This window comes from Capra hircus, chromosome 5 (assembly GCF_001704415.2).
Source record: "Capra hircus breed San Clemente chromosome 5, ASM170441v1, whole genome shotgun sequence".
NCBI lineage: Eukaryota > Metazoa > Chordata > Mammalia > Artiodactyla > Bovidae > Capra > Capra hircus.
In genome coordinates, this window is record NC_030812.1 from 59,160,710 (window position 1) to 59,183,228 (window position 22,519).

The window sequence follows — 22,519 nt, forward strand, 5'->3', positions numbered from 1 at the left end:
GTGTGGGGTCCAGTTCTGAGGCCACGGAGCCTCCCTCCGAAGCCTCAGTCCCTGGGCCCCTGGTGGCTGCTCATTTCCCTCTGGAGTCCCCTTAGCAGGCAGGAAAGGTCGGGCCCGGGGTAGGCCATAGCGAACGGCCAGACAGGGCTCTTCTGGAGAATCCTGGCTTCCAGTTTGTGGCTTCTCATCCTTTTCCCCCAAAGTGGGCCCCCTACTCTGAGCGCTGGCTTTTTTTTTTTTCTCAGACAAAACCCGCGTCTCCTTTTTTGCACATGCAACAAACATCTTCTCCTCCTTAGCAATCACGCCCCCACCCACGATCAAAGCAGCCCTTTGGCCCAGAGCACCGAGACCCCACTCCCAATGCCCCTCGGCCCCATCGCTCTTTCATCCCAGCTGACATTAAACAGCAAATCCAGCCGCCTCCCCACTTTGGGCCTCCGCGTCCAGACCAACCGGGCAGGGCAAGCCCCCGCGGCGGCGCCCAGCGTAGTCCCCAGCCCAGGGACCCCCGGTGTGTGTGTGTGGGGGGGGCTGGTTAGAGGGTGGGGAAGAGGGACCCCCCGGCCCCGGCCCCGGCCGCCACCCAAGGTCAGCCCCTGAGCGCGCCGGGGCAGCTCCTCCGGGTTTCTGGCCGACTTGCCCGCCCCCCCGTGGGGAGGGGCTGCGGCCACTCGGAGTCGCCAGGGGTCCGGAGGCTCCTCCCCGGGGGTGGCCAAGCAGGAAGCGGGGAGCGCGGCGGGCGGGGGCGCGGGCTCGGTGCGGGGCCCGGGGCGGCGGAGTATGCGCGGGCCTCGGCGGCCAGCCCCGGCGCACAGCCGCGGCCGGGGCGCGCGGCGCGGGGCGGAAAAGCCTGTTTACACAGACTGCACACCGCCTGGGGAATAATGCAGTAAAGGAAGTGAGCCGGCTCGGCCTGACTGCTCCAACTTCCTGCTCTCACACACACCAGAGGGGGGGAAGAAAAAAAAAAGAGGAGCGAGAGAAAGAAAAAAAAAGGGGGGGAAATCAGGATCTCATTACAAGAGCAACAGACCGTCTGCAGACGCCTGTCAGCATGGAAAGTCGGGGGCTTTCGCCCGGTTCCTCCTAGAAATTCCCCCGAAGAAGGATCTTGAAAGCTCCTCCACAACTGGGTAGGTAGTAGGTTTCGTGCCTGTTGCTCGGACACTTGCAAAGTTTCGTGGGGGTTGGTTTGTTTGGTGTGTTTTTTTTTTTCTTTCCTTTCTTCTGTGTGGTTTGGTGGGGGTGGGGCGGGTGGGCACCGCTAGGAGGCTGCAGGCCCGGGGGCTGCGGGGAGGCCGCGGGGAGTGGGCGCCGCGGGATGTTCCTGCGCCTGGGTCCGCGCGCGCCGGCCCCGGGGGCTGCGGCCACCCGGCGCGGGCACACCCCGCCCTGGGCTATGCTGCGAGCCCGGAGGAGGGGGCGCGCCGGAGGAGCGGGGGACGGTGAGACTTGGGGTCCCCGGGAGGATCGGTGACTGGAGCAGGCTGCGTGCCTGGAGGCTGGACCACCGCTGACCTTCGAGCGGGGCTGGGACTTCCTCGGGGTTGCATTGGGTTACGGATGCTCGGATTCAGGGAGAACAGGGGTGGGGAGGGAAGAGGAGGGCGTGGGGAGCCGAGCGGCGGGGCTGGGGGCCGCGTCCCCTCTGGCTCGGCAGGTGACCCCCAGCCCGGGTCGCCGCCCCAGGCGCACGCCCAACTGGACCTTATAAAGCCGGCAGTCATTACTGGACACGATTTGGGAGGAGGACCCGGCAGGCAGGCGATGGTCTTGGAGCCCCCAGCAGTTTGGGATGGGGCTCTTCAACTTGCAACTGAATGTTGGCCTGTAATGCTACTGTAACTTTAGGGGGTAGGAATCACAATTTTGGAGGGTTAAAAGAAAAATCGGAGGTCTGGATTTTTGTTACGTTTTCTGAACCGAATCATCTTGAGGACAAGCTGCAGTTAGGCGGCGGGTGGGGGTGGGAGAAAGAAATGTTATTTCAGAAACTGCAAAAGGGGCTTTTTAGAAGAAGAAGAAAAAAAAAAAAAACGAGTGTCGGGAGAGTTTCTGGCTTGTCTGGAAACGGCAAGACTAATTGCCATGCGCTTCCGCTTTGAAACTGGCAGCAGACAGCATCTTGAAAATGACTCACTAGAGGAGCTCACAAAGAAACTGTGGTTTGCTCCTTCTCAGGTTTATATATTTGTGCCTTTTACAGTTTCCTTTGTAGTGTTCGAGGGGTCACCCGCCCCTTCCCCGCCGGCCCCCTCCCACCCTCCCGCTTTTGGAAGCCCCTGGAGGGTCTTTAACTCCCCCAGCACCCCAGCCGGGAGGTGGGGGACGCCGGGAGAGGCTGAGTTGTTTTTGGAGTTGGCTGGGGAGAGGGTTAAAGGGATTCTGCTGCTGCAGGGGGAAAAAGTTCCCTGAATTTTCCACTGGCTGCTGCAGGAAGAGAGCCCCTTTAGTCATTGCTAAGTAATGTCTGCACACACACCAACTAATCTCATTAGGAGTTTCCGCTGCTCAGCACAGGAGGGGTTTTGTGCAGCCACTGTCAGCCGGGGGAGCCCTGCGCTGGAGACCGAGACAAGTTACGGCTTTATTTACTTAGAGGGGCAAGTCGCCCAACGAACCATTTCAGGGCAGCATCTTAAACTTTGAAGTCATTTTGGATTTTGGGCTTACAAGGTTTTTCTCTCCTAGCTGTCCGTGCGCGCGCGCGCGCGCCTGTGTGTGTGTGTGAAGTTTCTATTACCCAAGCAGCTCAAACACACCCATCCTCTCTCATCTGTGCTTCAGTTGGAGGGGGAGGGGGCGTGCGGCGGAGGTGATGAGAAACCGAGCGTGTTCCAGGCATCTATTAATGAGCTCAAATTGATTTCTGAGTCTTATTGGCAAACAGAATACCCTGTGAAATCTCTCCCTTCTCTCTCTCTCTGTGATACACTTTTATTTGGGAAAGGTCAGTTATGAGTTTCAATTTATGGGGATTATAAAATTACAAATTGTGTTAGGAGGGCTCGCGGGTCAGACAGTTAAGAAGAAGACTGTCCCTAAATGTTTTTAGGGTTTCCAGTAATGATCCTCCCTGCAAAAACCCCTGACGGTCATTCTATGCCAAATATAGCCAAGGCCTTCTGGGCTTTTTTTTTTTTTTTTTTAACCTTTCAATGTTGGAAATGTGTAGAGTTACTGAAAAGGGTAAATAATTTTAAGGAAACTGATTGGCACTGTAGGTCTCCTTTATTGACAAGGACATGCTGCTCTCTTGAGGGGTTTTTAAGGTTGTCAGTGTTTCTTTTCTGGTGGCAAAGCGTGTCCTGAAAACAACCCAACCAGCCCCACCAGGGTGTGAGTCAGTGGACATGAGTACAGGATGTCCCCAACACCGCACCTGGCACAGAGTAGATGCTCAATAAATTGTTGCATTGAAAGCTGTAAGTAGGATAACAAAACTTACAATAAATAGATAAGGAAAAAAGCTTTTCAAAGGCAGCATCATTCTGTAGGAGCTATCTTAAGGATGAAGGTTGTAAATATTCTCCTCTGTAGACTACATTTCCTTCAAAAAGGAGGTCAAGTTCTTTATTCTGATAAGTTATTATTTGGAATGCATGATGTTCATTTATATCAGTTCTCAACTAAGAGTAATTTTGCTTCCCAAGGGATATTTGGCAATATCCAGGGATATTTTGGTTGGGTACTACTGGCATCTACTGAGTAGAGGTTAGGGATGCTGCTGAACATCCAACAATGCCCAGGATAGCCCATCACAAAGAGTTTTCTAGCCCAAAATGTCAGGAGTACCCAGATTGAGAAACTCTTGTTTACATTAATGATGAAGATGATAACTTTCATATGAATTCATTCAACAAATAGGACATGTAAAAATCATCATTGGCACTTTTCTGTCATGTTGAATAACAAAGCAGGCATGAATTTTCTCTCCCTTTCTCTCTTTTTGGTTAGTAGTATGTGTGGAATGACATGTAAATAATGATAGTGTGATGGTGTGCCTTTGTGAGGTGAGTTAGACCCTCTCTGCACCTCACTCACCTGGTACTAGTGCTGTCTAGGCCAGAACGGCAGTAGCCCAGATGGGGGAGAGCAGTGTTTTTTTTTCAGCCCTATTTTAATTTTGATGTTTGCTAAACATTTATGAAAGACCTTCTCTTATTAAAAAAAAAAAGCTTAATAATTCAAACCTGGTAATACATAATAACTGTAATTGTGAGATCCTATATTGAAATTTATATTTGTAATAACTTTTTAGAACTTGAGTCTTTTCCTGAAATCGGTTTTAAAGGGCTTCCAGGCAGTGCATATAAATTAAAATATTCCATTCTTAGCTGTCAGATACTGGATTTTATGCATCCTGTGCTGCCCAATTATATGTTTATCAGATTCAGAAAACCAACACCAAATAAACCCAATACACTGAAAAAAAAATTTAAGGATGTGACTTACTGGAATAGAGTTGTTTTTTTTGTTTTTTTGTTTTTTTTGCTGATGATGAATTACTGCTTTACTAATTAATGGCTCTGCTCCGTTCTAGTCCCAGGGAATGATTCAGCCATCTTTGTGATTTCTAGACCTGGGGTTCCTCATTAAACTTTAAAAGAAACAAGATTCTCTATCCCTTTTGGGTTTGACCTGACCGTGGGTAGACAGCTTCTGCCCCTAAGGGCCAATACCTGAACGTACAGATGAGCAGTTGTGGTCATTTGAATGAAGGGCTCCATTTCTGGCAGATGTTTCTGTATGTTTAAGGCAAGACTTTTCATGTTTTATTATTTATCTGTAATCCCCTTTGCCTTCATAGATTGACATATTTGAGGTCACATTAGTATAGCAGTATTTTCTAAAGGTTAGTTGTTTTTTGCTATTATAAAAATATTAATGTGAATTATCTTAGGAAGAGTGAGAAAACCACAAAGAAAAAATAAACATCTCCCATAATCCCTGTTAACACTTCAGTGTATTTTTTTTTCTGATCTTTTAAAATACATACACACATACCCACACATGCACACACAAAATTTTTAATTGGAGTCACACTATACTTTCTGTTTTGTAACTTATTTTCAGTTACCATATCGTGTAACACAGTATAATAACTTGTCCTGAGACCAAAATCACCACCCAGAGAGCTTGTATTTATTGATCCAATAAATGTGTTGACTCAACAGTGAATTGACATAATTTCTACATGAACTCTTTCAGTATTTTTGTCTCTGTGGCTCCCAAGTCATGTTCTAAGAATGCTGCCCTCATGAAAGACTGAATTCATATATGCTGTGAAGTTTGGGATTTTGATGAGCTTCTCTGTGATTTAAGGGTGAGTCATGATTTGCAGAAGAATATCAAGATGTAGTAACAGGAAGTCCAGGGTGCTACACATCAAAATAGAATGCTCAGTGGTGAAAACAGAGAAACTCAGTTAGACCAGAAATACACCTTGAACTTCTCTGACTATAAAGAAGGGAAGAAGGTGCTTCTTGCACACTGGGTGACTCTTATTCATTAGCATTTCATTTTATGTCAGTGAAGTTTCCGAACTTTGAAACTGGTATTTTCAGTGAATTTTCAGTTCAAGATTATTATTGCCCGTGACCAATTTGAATTGAGATCATCCAGCTTTTTGGCTGAGACTGTGGCAGTGAGGACGTGAAAATTCTGGTTTTGCCACTTAGAATACAGCCTCAGTAAACTGAATTATCAGTGTGTGTGTGTGGGTGTGTGTGTACTGTTTCTTTTTGATTGATACATAATTGGTTTATAATAACGAGCTAATTTCAGATGTACAACAATGATTCGATTATGTATATTCCTTTAAAGATTCTTTTCCCTTATAGGTTACTACAAAATATTGAGTATAATTCCCTCTGCTGTGCAGTAGGTCCTTATTGGTTACCTGTTTTATGTATAGTATCATATATATGTTAATCCCAACCTGCTAATTCATCCCTGCCAAGTCCTCTTTTCCCTTCAGTAACCATTAGTTTGTATTTTTCTGTGTCTGGGGTGCACTGTTAACACATCCTATGGGCCTTCAAAAATGGTAGATAAGTCGTCTTTTATGTAGAAATTTGACTCCTCATCATCCCTACCCACAACCAAAATGAAAATTGTTTTCATCCATTACTGGAAACTCAAATATATGTCAGCAATTTAAAAATAAACTTTGGATTGACTGTTTCAATAAGTTGTAATTTGGTTGACTTGCCACTAGGAATTACTCACAGACCACTTTGTGTGTTTTAATTTACAGTTGCTGGAAAGTTATTATTAAATTAGGAATTAAATGGGATTATTTGATAATTGGCTGTGAGATTTATTTGCATATTTTTAAAGAAATTAAGATGATAGTTATGCTAATAGATTCTGATTTGAATTGGATTAAAATAAATTTACTCATATGCATGCTCTAAAGAGAAATTTGAAAGCACTTAGCATCCTAAATATTTTCAAAGTTACCATATCTAAGGACAGTTCCTAATTTTCCAAGTATAAATATGGGAGTGATGAGACTGTCTGGTGAGGTTAGGGGTCATTTACTCCAAAAGTAGAATGAATCTGAGACTCTTTGTGTCTTTTTATTTCTTTCACTGATGTATAATTTACATACATGAAATTGCACAGATCTGAAGTGCTATACTATATACCTATGTAATCCCCATCCCTTACCTCCAAGGAGAGAAATTTCTATCATCTAGAAACATTCCCTGGTTATTATTTTTTTATTATATTATGGCAATTTCATGATCCTACCATGTTACTAAACCCCAGAGCACTAGAATAAAATACTGTAGTATTTTTACTTGATCTGCTTGGTTAAAAAGAAATTGTCAAAATGTGTGGATTTCCTCATCATCCTGTAAGAGGAAAAACAAATCCCTTCTACACTATTTAGTATCACTTATGCTAACCAACTGTCATATGTATGTTGTGGGAAAAAGTAGATTCTCTTAAAACAAGTTTGGTTTAGAGGCTAACTTGATCTCCCTGGACGGAGGTTTTCCTGGCCAGAGGATAGAGTGGTTGGAGAGTTAGATCCAAAGTCCTATTTTTGTTGGATTTTTTTTTTTTTTTTTTTTTTTAGAATAGAGAACTTGAATTCTTCCAGGAGTTGTGAAAGTGTAAAGTGAATGTTGGCTGTCATCCCCCGAAAGCTGACTTTGAGAGACAGGCAGCAAGTTTTTGAAACTTTTTGGTGGCGGAAAAAGGGATTCCCCGTTGTTTCCCTTCAATCCCATTTCTGCCCCTTGTTGAATCAGGATCACCGGAGGGAAGGTGCCAAGCTCCCTTTCCTCCTCTTGAGGTTTATGGCAGGCACCCCTTGTTTCTAAAGACCACAACTGCCTCATTCTTGGGAACACCAGCGACTGTCTCCAGGTTGGGTACTGAGTAGCCCGGATAAGATTTTGGTCACCAGGTTGGGTCCCTGCTCTTTCCTCCTGATCATACTTGAAAATCCTTCCCCCTGCTGAATCTGAGGGGGTCCACGTTTCCCTTCACCCGCTCTGGTCCCTTCCCTGCCCACAAGCTAGAGCAGCCCTTCAAACCCAATTCCGACCCTGTGGTTCCTCTGCTTACAATCTCCCAGTGGCTGCAGCTGGGATACAGACCAGAAATCTCTAATGTAAGCGACATGCTGTAATTTAGGCCAACTCCACTGGCCTTTCCTCAAACACTCAAATGTGTAACGTGCCCTCTGAGCACTGGGCCCTTCCAAATGCTCTTCTCTCTTCTGGGAATCCCCTCCTGGTCCTCTGTTCCCATCAACTTCTCTCACTACACTTTTGAGGTCTCCGCTCAACCATCTCTCCCCGGGGAAACCTCTGCCAGTTCTCCAGAGCAGATCTCCCCTATCTTCCATCCCTGGCCTTTAGAGCCCTTGCCACTGGCTTTACTTGTGATTTCCTTTTACCTGAATTCTTCCTCTGCAGATTCTTGCTATCCAAGCGCAGGTACCCAACAGTTTCAGATGTTTATTCCTGGAGATAGGGTTGGTGTTTCTCATTATTCATTAATACTCCTTATTCAAAACTCAGGAATCATGTAGATTTGATAGCTGGCTACTCCTTGTTATCTGAAGTCACCGTCCAAACCCTGAAATTCATTAGATTCGGAAACTGAGGGATATCTGCACATGAATGTATCAAGATGTATTGCTCATAAGTCTTGCCCAACAGTCTGTAAGCTCCCACTGGGCCTCATCTTTTCTCATCCTTGTATTTATTCCAGCCCTTTGTACGATATGTGACATCCGTTGCGTTAAAAGCAATCCGAAGGGGAAAGATTTTGTCAGGATGGCTCTTCTCCCTCCATTTTGCCAGTGAACTTGATAAAGCACTTTATTGCTATTCCTAAATCCAGCTCTTTCTTAGTAAGTCATTTGGATTAATAAGAGGCATATCTGTTGGTTAAACCAAAGAGACAGCCAGGAAGGTACTCTATAGAGGATATATCGTTGTCCAGATTTGTGAATTTATAGAGATCAGGTTAGTGTGTTATCATCTGAGAGGACAAACTTTAGCTCTGTTTTGATATCAGTGTTATACTCAGAATGCTTGGTTAACAGGTAATTTATAAGATAGTACAGCTTTAAAGAATCTCAATGTAAAGTTCTTTCCATATTAAAATGAATCATTCTACAGCAATCATAGTCCTTTATTGAGACTTCAGTTGACCAAGTTTCCATAGGTTCCTTGGGCTGAGTTCCATAATGCTCACTGTTAAAAGTGCTTCTTCATTTATACTAAAACCTTTGTGTAGCTTTTGTTTATAACTTCTTACAATAAATGACATTTCTGATTGAATTTTAAAATAATAAGACTGCCTGTGTGATGATGAAAGGATGAATAATTAAATACCTAAATTGTTTTCAGTTGAGGGCTAGATCTGCTGCTAATTTCAGCTGGGTTTTGCCGAGGAGTAGTTTGTTGATAGTCAAACCTTGATTAATCAGAAGGTGTAATTAAGCAATATTTTTTTTCTCCCTGCAGTTAATTGTCAGAAGAGAGAGATTATGACAACTACCACAACAAAACAAGCCCCAGAATGTATTCCGGGATGTGCTCCCGCATAACTGCAGGGTCTCTCTGTAGGAATTAACTGCAGGAAGATGTTTACACCTGTAAGTCCTTGTCATTATCAGAATGGTGACACGAGAGCCCAGGAGAATCAGAATGTTCTGTTAGGCAAACGGAAAAGGCTGTAGACGTGAGAACCGTTTCCCAACACAAATAGTTAAGAATATGTCTCTGATTAATACTCAGTGAACTGGAGAGGTAACTTCCTCAGTACCCCTTTACTGGAGCATTGGCGTGTGTGTGCGTGTGCACGCGCATGTGTGTGTGCCTCCGTAGGTGGAGCTACAGGAGCAACGCATGAGTCTAAGAGAATGAGACACTATGTGGTCTCAGTTTTTGCTGCTTCTCCAGAGAGTCCCTCTTCTCATGTGAGATTCAAGCCCCAGTTCTATATAGAGGATTGGCATAAGGGGAAGTTTGCCAGACCTCTTTATCCCATCCCAAAGAATCATTACTTCACTGTGAGAACTCAAAAGAGCTTGGGTTTTTTAAAATATAATTTTCAGGAGAGAAGAAAGCCCAGGTACATCATAATTTCAGCAAGCCCCATATAGAACATACAGGAAGGGACCAAACCACTTAGCATCCTTTGAAGACTATGTGGATGCAGCTCCTTGATCTTTTCTGTATGGTCTTACATTTGAAATCCTCTGAATTTTAGACTTCATGAGGGTTGTGGCAAAGCTATTTTTGCTAACTTTCCTGCCTGTTTTTCAAACTCCAGATATTGATCATTTAGACCAGAAGGTGTTGGGTAGTAGAGCATGGCTAGGTTTTTCCTTCTTTCTTTCTTTCTTTTTAGAAGCATTTTAGGACAAACATCTCCAGATTCTCCCAGTGATATTCTGAGTGAGGGTTGGAAGTGATTAAACCCCAGGTGGAGAGAGAGATGCTGGTCCCATGGTGCTGAGTCTCTAGAGGAGGGAAGACTGGCTGTTGGTGAGCCCTCTCCATCTTTGATAGTCAAGGCAAAACCAGAAGCATGGCTCATCCAGCCACTTGGCGTTCCTGACTTTGCTTCATTCACTTCTTTAGGTTCTTTAGCACTGATTCTCAATTCTGCATTTGTGATCCTTGGATGCACTGAGTAACTTTGAAGAGTGTTAAACAATTTCCTAAAGTGAATTACTTTCATTACAGAAGTATATGCTATTAAAAGATGTCTTAAAGCAAACCAAATGACTCAAGAGTACTTGGGGCTCCCAGAAGCTCAGCATCACTGCTCCCCAGAGTTTTGCCCTGCTTTGATTTAAATCAGAACTGAACCACATGAACAGCACCCTCCTCCAGGCTTTGCCACATCCTTTGTTTTTTTTTTTAACCTAAATATTGTACATGCTGTGCGTGCTCAGTCACGTTAGTCGTGTCCGACTTTTTGCGACCCCATGGACTATAGTCTGCCAGGCTCCTCTGTCCATGGGATTCTTCAGGCAAGAATACTGGAGTGGGTTGCCATGCCCTCCTCCAGGGAATCTTTCCAACCCTGGGCTTGAACCCAAGTCTCCTGTGTCTCCTGTATTGCAGGCAGATTCTTTACCCACTGAGCCACCTAGATATTAAGACATACCAATTTGTCTTTAGGAAAACAGAGACCTTCAGACCTTGATGGAGAAGATCGTATATGTACCAAATGCTTCCAATACAGAAAGGGTGATTTTCTTCAGCAAAGGGAAAAGATCATCTAAAGTTGAAGCTGGCATTTATTTTGTGCAATTAATATATTTGTGTGGAACGATTATTGGAAGAGTAAGCAGAGGAACAAGTTTTATGTGACATGTAAGAAAAGGGCTAAACCGACTTGGTGGATGGCAGATTCCCGCGTGGGAGTTAAGGTGTGTGAGGAGGCTTTCGGCTCACCGACGTTGGATGCTGATGCCAGCAACAACCATTCTTTTCTGTTGGATGCTTTTGTTGGTGTCTTAAAGGAAACGTGTGCACATCAGCCTGACACGAATGAATGACCTCTCAGTCTTCCACTTGATGACAGTTTCATTGTTATTTTGTTCATTTATTCATTGCAGTTTGGGGGTTAATAAACAGATATTAAGTATAATGCCTTGGAGAAGATTAGTTTTGAAATCACTCATTATCTGTTTTTGCAACTTAAAAAAAAAGATACAAGTAATCATACTCAACAGAAACACCAAGATACTTTAAATGTGTTCCACTTTCTACAGTTTATCTACAAGTCAGGCTAGATTTTTGAAATGGATGTTCTCTGAAACAATGAGACGCCTTTTGCTTGCCATTTTACCTTCACGCCATTGTAGTTTCACTTCATGTTAAAAAGAACTTTATTAGCAGTTATTTGAATTTAGAAGAAACTCGGCATTTTGGTACCGTACTTGTCACATATAGCTACACTTGATATCTCTACAAAAATGTGGGAGAGAATTATGCATATGGAGACAGCAAAGCTATAAAAGTGAGACTCTACCTTCATGACTTTAGATGCAGCTAAAATCCCCCGCAGATGTCCACCACATGAGCAGGTGATGATATTTTGAAGACTGCAGAGTCACTGTTTTTTATAGATCCCTTCCAATGTGAATATATTATCATACCAGATTTATGTATAAATGTTGAGGCCGAGAATTTGCATTTTCTAAACCATGCCAAGCCTTTTGTCAAGAAGAGCGCTCAAGAGAAGTAATGATGCTCAAGTAAGTGTGGATCTTTGCTTAGGTAGCCACCCCTGGAAGGCAGGTATTTTGTGCTTCTCCAGAATCCCTAAAGAAGATGTCACAAATACCAGGAACTTAACACTATTTTTGTAACAGTACTATATATAGTAAGGCCCCCCAAACTAGCTAATGTTAGTCAATATATCCCAGCCAAATTTTGACATTTTCAGAAACCAGCACATTTTGTGAAATGTTACACTTCAGAAAAAGGAAAGGGGAAAGGTTTATATTTATATTATTATTAGCCATTTGTAAACAGTTCAAAAATGCTGTAACGTTTCTTAACACCGATCATATACTTCTAAACAATGTCAAGATCAGCTAACTAGTATCGTTTTCTATTTTTAGAAGACATGGAAAATGGTTTTGGTGGACTTAGTCCAGGAAAAGGGAAAGATAACTTTACCAGGAGTATTAATGTTGGTGACCATTTTTCTTTTTAGTGATGTAGGCATTCAGATATGATTGAAGAAATGATGCTTTTTTAAAACCTTTATTTGGAGTATAATTGCTTTGCAATGTGGTGGTATTTTCTGCTGTACAGCAAAGTGAATCAGCCATACGTATACATAGATCCTCTCTTTTTTGGATTTTATGGAGAACAGTGTGGAGGTGCCTTAAGAAAATTAAAAATAGAACTATCATATGATCCAACAATCCTGCTCCTGGGCATATACCCGGAGGAAACCATTCCAAAGGATACATTCACCCTAATGTTTACTGCAGCACTATTTACAATAGCCAGGACATGGAGGAAATGATACTTTGATTATTTTAAGTTCCGTAGAGAAGACGAGAGTTTCCAGTGTCTCCGGGAAGACCACAGCTCTCTCCCTCTCCTGGCCGATGCCAGGGCTCTCTGGGAAGGAAAGCTGGGAGGAGAGGGTCAAGGGTCCCTTTTGCTCCATCCTGTTCCCAAGCTCAGGAGCCTGATGTGTCATGTGTGCGTGAGAAGCAGTTGCTGCCAAGAGACGTGTTCAGATGATGGTGGTAAGTGGAATTGAGATGGACTGAAACAACCTGTGGGAGGCTTTGGTCAGACAGAGGAGCAGAAGCAGTGGTCTCCATGGAGAGAGTTTGGGGGACTGGAGATCAAGGCCACAGGGGTAGGGGAAGCTCTGAGCCTTTCCCACTCGGGGGGAAGCGCGGGAGGTTGAAATGCCTGCAGATGTTGGAGGTGGCCCAGACTGAGTGCATTCAGACCAGGGAAAGGGGAAGATGCACAGATGATTACCTTTCTACCAGGAAATGCCCGACCCTGCAGCTGGACGGGAACACCGAGCACAGCTGTGCAGACTTCCTGGTCCCCACAGTCCCTTGGGGGCCCTTCTGCAAGGAAGGGAAGGTGTCGCAGGCCACTCCTGACCCCACCGGGGACTCCTTTCTCCCTGGCCTTGTATGTGTGTGTGTGTACACACTTGTGAGAGAGACCAGGCAGATGTGATGTCGATCATTTGTGTGGGTGCATTGAAGGAATGGCCTGAGGACTGAGGACACAATTGTTAAGCAAAATATTGCTGGTCACCATTGATGGGAAAAGTGCACTGTCCAGAGTTTTAATTAGCAGAGTTTATGATATGACTTTTGTTTAATTCAACATGTTTTCTCTTGCCCCCCTCCTTTTTTTTCTCTCTTATGTTTCCACTGGGTGGTGCTGCAGGAATTCCTACCTTTTGCCTTGAATCTACCCTTCCCAGAAAGACGCCTCTAAAGCATAATAGGAGGAAGTCAGTCCTGATTTAGAAAGATTTTACAGTTTCAACACAATAGTGGAGTTTGGAGGATGCTCTGGCAGGAAATGTCTCAGTTTCTGGATGTGGAAAAACTACCATCATGTTGTATCATGCAGAAGTGTTCTGACTGCACTCTGTATATCCTTGTGGAGTGTGTACACAACTTACTATTTAGCACAGAAGAGCTTTCAACTTTATCTGAAAGGTTATGGTTTCATCCTAGTAGAAGTGGCATGTGAGATTTCCTTTATTTTTGATTTTTGTAAAAGTAGATAACTAAACATTTTCTGCCTTCAACTTAGTTCACAGATTTAAAAAATCTCTCTGTGAAGGCTCTATTTGAAGCTGAAGGTATTCCATTTTTATTTTAAAGATCATTTAGATAGCAAATTGATCAAAAGGATATCTTAGATATTTACTTTTGAAATACTCTTCAGCAAAGAAAAGTAGTTTATAGTTTGCTAACCCTGTATGGATCAGGGTTAGGGTTGGTCTTACTTAAAAAGTTGAAACAGAGAAATTAACATTCTTTCCTGAGATCATGCAACTCCTCAAGGCCATGACTATGATGAGAATTTATATGTTCTGACATCCAGTGTTTCCCCTTGCACACAGGATTGAATTTTATTAACAGTACAGAAATTTAGGGAAAAGATTTTTCCATTCAGAGGCCTATGAAATATAAGAATAGGGGGGTAGTGTGGAAGAAAAGTACCCACTGGAGATTAGGGAGCTCATTAAATTGAAGCTCAAACTTAAGAACACTTAGCAAGGTTTTAAGTAAGTTTTACTCAATGCAAAACACCTTTTTTATTTTATATGCATGTCATGAGACGCCATGAGATCCCACGTATTGCTTTCTTAGAACCTGAAACAGGGATTCCCCAGAGATGTTGGTTTTTAAAGAAGATATTTTTAGCCTCTGCTGAGTGCTCACCAAGTCCGGTGGGTCACGTCTTTATAGTGGGGTCCCCAGCCTGCCCCTATTCTCAGTGATGTGTTTCTCGTGAGTCATGTCATTGTTACATGAAATGCATGCAGGTTTGGGGCTCTGCTTGGGGACTAGGTGAGATCACCTGCCTTTCCTTTCCCATGTTCCTCCTCCTGATCCACCATCTAGCGTGTGTGTACACACCAAACGGGGAGGATGTCTTTCCTATTGAGAAAGAGCTAAATAATAGAAGGCACAGCTTCTTACCATCAAGAAGCAACCTTGGTTATTTAGCATTGGATGAAGCTGCTGCGTATTGAAACCAAGAGTAGATCTTTTAAAAAAGGGAAACTTTTTTTTATGTTTTTAAATGATGGGATGGGTTCAACCTTTCTTAGAACCAGTTGGAACAACTGGAGTCACAGAAGCAAAACCAGAAATGAACAAGGAAACTTCTTGATTTGATTTCTCATGGGAATGTTAACTATATTTTCCTCTGTGTTAAAATGGGACATTTCTCTTAGTAGCTGTAAGGTGTGCATATAAGAAATGAAACCTCTGCTGGGAGAACTGTGTGTGGTGATTAAGAAGCTGGACTCAGAATCCAGGTGCACCTGGATATGAGTCTCTGTTTTCCCATAATACTCCTGTGGCTGGAGCATCTTATTCTACCTCATTAAATCATGGGTATCTAATTTAGACAACGTGTATAATGCCTGGTACATAGTAAATTCTCATCACATGTTAACATTAAAAAAAAAAGTTCCTCTTTAAAGAAGAAATCGTGGGGTTTTTTTGGTAGAAGCCCTATTCTTGAAAATTTCATGGACACTCAGTATTGGTGGTGGTGGGGGAAGACAGCTAACATTTCCTTTAGAATGGGGCTCTCTGAGATTTATAAATTATCTTTAGGATCTAAATATATCTTTTTCCCCTACTAGAGAATTTTAGATTCTCAAAAAGGGTCCATGGACCAAAGACAGGAGGAAGATACTGCCCTGGAGATGAGAGAGTGTGTGTGTGTGTATATCTATTCTCTCGGTATATTAACAATTGTATGTTTTAGGTTGACTATAGGAGATTGCTGGTATTTGACTATTTTCAACCCATGAAAACATATCATATGGTTCAACCTAATAGCTGTATGGTTAAGAACATAATTTGAAATAGCATTATAATGAGAAATTATAATAAGGGATGATTATTTATTTTCATATGTTACTTATCAAAGCCTCAAAAGTCAGAATTCATCTGACAGCCTTGGACCGCTAGTAATCATCCTGATATACAATAACTTCTGTGTACAGTACAATCAAGTGGTCTTAAATTTTCACTGGGGACTTATTAGTAGTTTTATCACATTGAATGAATCATTTTTCTAGCTCCATACGACTTTTGATCCAAATGACTACTGTTAGGAGAATTTGCTTAGTATTTTTTTCCATGTTGAATTCATACGGTTAATTACTCTGGGGAAGGGAAAAAGTCTCGATGAATTTCCTTGGGCAATAAGCATAGCAGTGTTCTTTCAGAAAGCAGAGTTTGGCCGTTGTGTTGAGGGTTAAAACAGAGCTGACACACAAGGCAAAATGAAACCAGAGCTGCAATTACAAAGTGGGACAGATGTAGGAGGCCAGGTTTCCTGTGGCCCATTTTCCAGTTTCCTGCCTACAACCTGCAGAAGAAGAGGAAGCTGAATGTTACCAAGTATGAGAGCTGGAGGGAGATGTGCTTCAAGCCAGAATTAAGATCCTCGAAAACAACACAGACAACAAAAACAACTGCAAAGAATGCGAAGGTTCAGGTTTTAGTCCAAAAATGTCCGGGAAGGAGCAATTCATCTGTTTAAAGAAAAGGCATTGTCAGCAGAGCCTGGGGTTTGTGAGACCCTATGGGGGACCTGGGGAGTGTCCCAGGTTGCAGGAACCTCTGATTTTTTATAGCCCTACTTATCTTTCAAGATGTGGTCTGGTTTTTTAATACCGTTGGTTACCTGAAAAGATTTTCTCTTCAGTGCCCAGGACTTCTGAGTCTGTTTTTTGGGGCATGTTGATATACAAGGGAGGTAGATGTGGTTACCCGATTGGCTGTAATGAACTACAGCCCCACTTTGGGAGGGCTGGGTGACCAGTTGGCCCCACTGATCTAGCAGGCTTGTGTTCCCTTAACTGCCCAATAAAATTGTGTCTGATGTTTTCAAAGAGATTAAATGGAGATGTGTATATATGTGGAGGACTACAGATGATAGAATATTTGTGTGGCTACCTGATTGTAAGCCATGTGGGGAGATGTCAGAGAAGTGGGCAAGTCCATCTTTCTTCCAAGAAAAAAGGAGAAAAATAAAATTCTTCTATGTCTGGGCTCTTTAGCAGGTGATAGAAGAGTCTCTGAAGCCAGATATTACAGTCCATATCTTAAAGGGAAAGAAGTTGAGATTCATGATACTTTTTTGTTGAATGCCCATTGTTTACCAGGTGCTATGCTGGAATTGCTGGATGACACTGATGTAGTGATTGTTGTTCAGTTGCTCAGTCATGTCCAACTCTCTTGTGACCCGTGGACTGTAGCCTACCATGGCATTTCCCAGGCAAGAATACTGGAGTGGGTTGCCATCTCCTCCTCCAGGGGATCTGATGGCCAACAAGAAATAGCTCCATCGGTGGGAAGCTTGTTCAAGGCTTCACAGAAGGCATGGATACAGGCAGCATCTAAGTCCTGGGGAAGGCTCACAACGTACAGGGCACTGTGCTGAGCTTTCTCTATACACCATCTCATTCAGATTGACCCATTTGTTTCTTTCAGGTGCAGAGAAATAGGTGGGTGCTTCTGGGACAGCCAGTTATTTTATTTATTTATTTTTTAACCCTGTGGATTGATCACCACCTCCTCTTCTGGCATAGGAAGAACAAACTCAGTACCAGGAATATTAGGAAGTTTGGAGATGTTGCCAAATTTAGAGACCCAAGGGGTATCCATCCATGCCAGGCAACCTAGAGTGAGATTAGGCCCTTTCTTATCTGCATGTGGGCCTAGTCTGAGAATGTGGGGTGAGCTAGGACTGGATGTGCAGTGGTGGGGATGGGTGGGGTGGGAAATGGTGGGACATGGCTTGAATATACGGATGTGGCAGAAAGTAGAATGGCTGGAACCTACTTTCCCAGCCGGAGTTAATGTAGCCATCCATTTACTTTTCCAAAGGAAATTCACCCTTTGAAAGTCACCAACAAACCAACTGAGTTGCTTCCCATATAGCCGCAGACAACACAGAGTTGTTCGGAAGGAAAGAGGAGTGGATTATATGCACAGTAAACAGCAGGTGTTATTATAGTGGCTATCAGTGACTTCCCCAGAAAAAATCTTTCTCTGTCCTCAGAATGATTTGAAAAACATTGTGAACCGCAAAAGGTATTAAAAAAAAAAAAAGGCTGAGTGATGACTGCTTTCCCTCTTTTCTTGCTCACTCTGCCCTTTAAGGGGGCCTTCCTAGGTGGTGCTGGTGTCAATGCAGGAGACCTGGGTTCTATCCCTGAGTCGGGAAAATCCCCTGGAGTAGGGCACGGCAACCTACTCCAGTATTCTTGCCTGGAGAATCCCATGGACAGAGGAGCCTGGCAGGCTACAGTCCATAGGGTCATAAAAGAGTTGTACATGACTGAAGGGACTTAGCTCACACACACTGCTCTTTAAAGCACAGACAATCTGCAGATAGTCACGGAGTGAATGAGAATATAAACATTTTTAATAAATAAAAAGCCTCGAGGGACATGAATTTAGCCTCACAGATAAGCATTTTTTTGCATACAGTGGTTGGCAAGAATTAAAATGTCTTTTGAAAATATATGTCAATAATCTTAGTTTCACCTTCTCAAAAATAATATAAAAAAGACTTCCATTTGTGTTGCTCAGTTACCAAATATTAATCCTTATTTACTTCATGCCCTAAAATTATTCTGTGCCAAGTTACTGCTGACCTCAAAGAGTACAAATTGTTGTTTTCCAGTTCCCTGCCTTAAATACAGGTTTTTGTTTTTGTTTTAATGAAATGGTTTCTGACATTTCTCTACAGAAACACTTAGTAGATATTCTGGGCAGAGGAATTGAAATTCAGAGAATTTTCGGTACTGAGTGTTGAAGTTTCATCTTGACTTCTCTAACTGTGCAAGTTTTAACAAGTAAAAAGTTGTGAACTTGCCGAACACCTACTTTGTTTATTTCTTTCACAGGAGTTTTTCTCCTTTCCTTGGGCTCTCTCATTTCTAACTGGTTTTTTCTAAGTTGGCTAAAAGTTCTCTAGTTCCCACAATATATAAGCTTTACAAAGACAATTTTTCTGAACCCTCTAAACTCCAACTCAGGGTAGCTTAAAAAAATGAAACTAGAAACATGCAAAGAGAAGCGTTAGGTTGCCACAGATAGAAAGAAGAGCAAATACGTGGGTATTTCAGCTTCTAAGAATGGAAGCAGAAACCTCAGGCTTTGCGTACTCTTGTGCAGCTCTGTCTCACGTCAGGATGTCTGGCGCCACCTTGCGGCAGAATGACTGCCATCAAGAAGAGGAGCACAGCTTCTCAGGAGGACGCAGCCTGAGAAAGGGGTGGGGGCAGGACTAGATTTCGGGAGGTGTGGTGCTGAAGCTTAAAACAAGGTGCAGAAATCCTCTTTGTACAGACCCCCACAAATTATAAATACAAAATCACTAGAGCCCCTAGACTTGTGCAAAGTGATGGTCCCTGAGGCATTAGCTTCACCAGGAGCCCTCTGGTGCAGGGTGACAAGGTGATGCTGGTGGTCATGGGCTGGGACCGACTCTCCTGGCAGCCTGGCCACTGCTGGAGGCTTGGTGGTGTTTGAAGGAGCACAGTAACCTCTGCTACTGGACGGACTTAGCTATTATTTGGCTTGAGGTATAGTTGATTTACAACAGTTTCCAGTGTACAGCAGAGTGATTAAACATTTTATAGGTGAAACTCCGTTTGTAGTTAGTATGAAATGCTAGCTATATTCCCTGTGCTGTGCAATCCATCCTTGTAGCTCATTTATTTTACTGATGATTGTTCAGCAGTTAGTTGTGATTATGGTGTTTCCATGGGAGGGAGTAGGTTCACGTCCTTCTACTCCACCATCTTGCCTCCGCCCCGTGCTTATTTATTTTATGCACGGCAGTCCGTGGTCCTATCTTATCCCTCCCTGCTTGCCCCTCCCTATTGGTAACCACTGGTTTGTGCCTATGGGTCTTGGGTGGACTTTGTTTTTCAGGCATGAGTTGTCTCTGGGCAGGTTACATGGCCATCTCATCCAGGACTCCACACTGATGCTTGCTTTGGACTTTGGCCATCACTGGCTGCTCCCACCCCTGCCCTACCTATGGTGCAGAACTTCTGCCTCTCTCCTCTTTAATTTAGTTCAGTCGCTCAGTTGTGTCCAACTCTTTGCGATCTCAGGGACTGCAGCACGCCAGGTCTCCTTGTCCATCACCAACTCCTGGAGTTTACTCAAACTGAGGTCCATCGAGTCGGGGATGCCATCCAGCCATCTCATCCTCTCTCATACCCTTCTCCTCCCGCCTTCTATCTTTCCCAGCATCAGGGTCTTTTCAAATGAGTCAGTTCTTCACATCAGGTGACCAAAGTATTGGAATTTCAGCTTCAGCGTCAGTCCTTACAGTGAATATTCAGGATTGATTTCCTTTAGAATGGACTGGTTGGATCTCCTCGCAGTCCAAGGGACTCTCAAGAATCTTCTCCAACACCCAGTTCAAAAGCATCAATTCTTTGGCGCTCAGGTTTCCTTACGGTCCAACTCTCGCATCCATACATGACCACTGGAAAAACCATAGCTTTGACAAGATGGACCTTTGTTGGCAAAGTAATGTCTCTGATTTTTAATGTGCTGTCTAGGTTGGTCATAACTTTTCTTCTAAGCAGCAAACGTCTTTTAATTTCATGGCCACAGTCACCATCTGCAGTGATTTTGGAGCTCCCCAGAAATAAAATCTGTCGCTGTTTCCCTTATTTCCCCATCTCTTTGCCATGAAGTGATGGGACCAGATGCCATGATCTTCGTTTTCTGAATGGTGAGTTTTAAGCCAGCTTTTTCACTCTCCTCTTTCACTTTCATCAAGAAGCTCTTTGGTTCTTCTTCACTTTCTGCCATAAGGGTGGTGTCATCTACATATCTGAGTTTATTGATATTTCTCCCAGCAGTCTTGATTCCAGCTTGTGCTTCATCCAGCCCAGCGTTTCTCATGATGTGCTCTTACTCCCTCCTCTTACCCTTTTCTTTTTGAAGGTGAAAGAGTGTTCTTTTCTTGCCTTCCACCCCCTTGAACTTCAAATGCTCTCCTATGACAAGACTTTCTCCTGATGACGCAACTCCATGAATTATAAATCTGTACCAGAACCTGTATGACCCAACAGAAGCTAAATATTAACAAGGAAAGGGGAGAAATCACGGGCACGTCCTCTGAACAGAACTCTAGCTTTAGGCTTTTGAAGGAGGGGCATTGGTCAAATCCTCTCACCCTTTTCAGATTTTGTGTACCCTTTTGTTCAAGGCTCTGCTCAAGCTCACTCCTCTACAAGCCTTCTCCAGTAGCCTGCTCCCAGTCCTGATCCTGTTGCGAGTTCCTTGCTCTTGGTGGGAGGCAATGTAACAGTGGTTAAGGGCACAGACTGAGGCCTGTACTAACCTCAGTCTTATTCATTTATTTGACAAAGTGGGGCAGAGGGAGGCATCATCGGCGATGAGAGTGATCAGTATATTCAGTCTAGAGCCTCCTTCTCTTTGAGACTCCCTCCAGATGAAAGAGTGAATCAAGGATACTATTTGTGTTCTTTAAAGAAAAAAGAGTTGAAAACACAGAATGAGGGTGGAAAGTGACTGCTCAGAGTCTGCCTGAATGTCCCTCCCTCCCTCTGTGCCGTGGACGAGCTCTTTACGCTTGAGCAGCCCGGGGAACGCTCCCCAGTTGGGCTCCCTCTTCACAGGCAGTGTCATCATGGCTGTTCCTTGGGTCATCGTTTTAGAGCCCTTCTTCTATCTCTTTTGGAGCCAATGGTTCTTGTCTCCTTAACTCCCTTCCCTGCTCCAGGGGCACAAGATAGATCAGGGCAGAACAAGTCCCAAGGGAGATGTGAGCACCCAAGGGCTGTCTTCCCTAGAGAAACAACTTGGAAGCTTCAGGATAAGCATTTTACACCAGGATTTCTTAAGCTGAAGGCAGCAGATATGTGTTCAGGGATCTGAAATTTTCTGCCAGAAGTTTTAAAAATCTGTTTTTTGACTTTTAAAAATATTGACATAGAGTTGATTAACAATCTTGTGTTAGTTTCAAGTACACAACAATGTGATTCATTATATATATATATTCTTTTTCAGATTCTTTTCCATTGTAGATTATTACAAGGTAGGGAATATAGTTCCCTGTGCTACACAGTAGGTCTTTGTTATTTATTTTATATATAGTGGTGTGTATCTGTTGATGGTTTTTCATCTTTTGATGCTAGTCTTTTTAAAAACCCACATAAACATATTCTAGGTCACCTTATAAACAACAGTCACCAAAGAGCTGGAAGATTCTTCCTGGATTTCAGTGCCCATTGTGGAATCATTGCCTAATGAACAAAGAACCAAGGTGGATATAGTATCTAAATAATGCCTTTGAGCTAGGTGAAGGCCAAATATCCTCACAACATGATCTATGAAGAAGTTTCTCTGTTGCTTAAAAAATAATAGTAAACTTTGGAATAACACTATGTACCAAGTGTAGTTCAAGTGCATTCTTAGGAACTCATGTAATCCTTGCAACAGCCCTGTAAGGGAGATCCTTTTATCATCATCTCCATTTTCCTTATGAGGTAATTGAGGCACGGAAAGGTTAAGTAACTTAACCAAAGTCCCACAGCCAAACAGGACTGGTACTTAGATTTGAACCCAGATAGTGTGGCTCTGAATCTGCTCTTCCTCACTGTGTAGCCTTCTAAGTAGACAGAAGCAGTTCACCCTCTCATCTGCTGCAAGTTGTAGAAAATAATTATGCTTCCACAAAAAACTGTGTGTTGTCTAGACTCTAATCTCCTCTGGAGG

General features: G+C 43.3%; 1 protein-coding gene across 2 annotated transcripts in view; it reads left to right on the forward strand.

The window, feature by feature from the left end:
- Window positions 772-22,519, forward strand: part of ELK3 (ELK3, ETS transcription factor) — a 71,426-nt gene continuing 49,678 nt past the window's right edge. Inside the window, exon 1 of one of the 2 annotated variants that reach the window (XM_018048130.1) lies at window positions 772-1,136. Coding sequence is in view for 1 of the 2 variants with exons in the window: in XM_005680473.3 (XP_005680530.2) it covers window positions 12,703-12,760 (58 nt within the window). In the remaining variant the exon portion in view is untranslated. Of the gene's footprint in view, window positions 1,137-12,663; window positions 12,761-22,519 lie in introns of those variants that run through there. The other variant, XM_005680473.3, reaches the window with a different exon arrangement.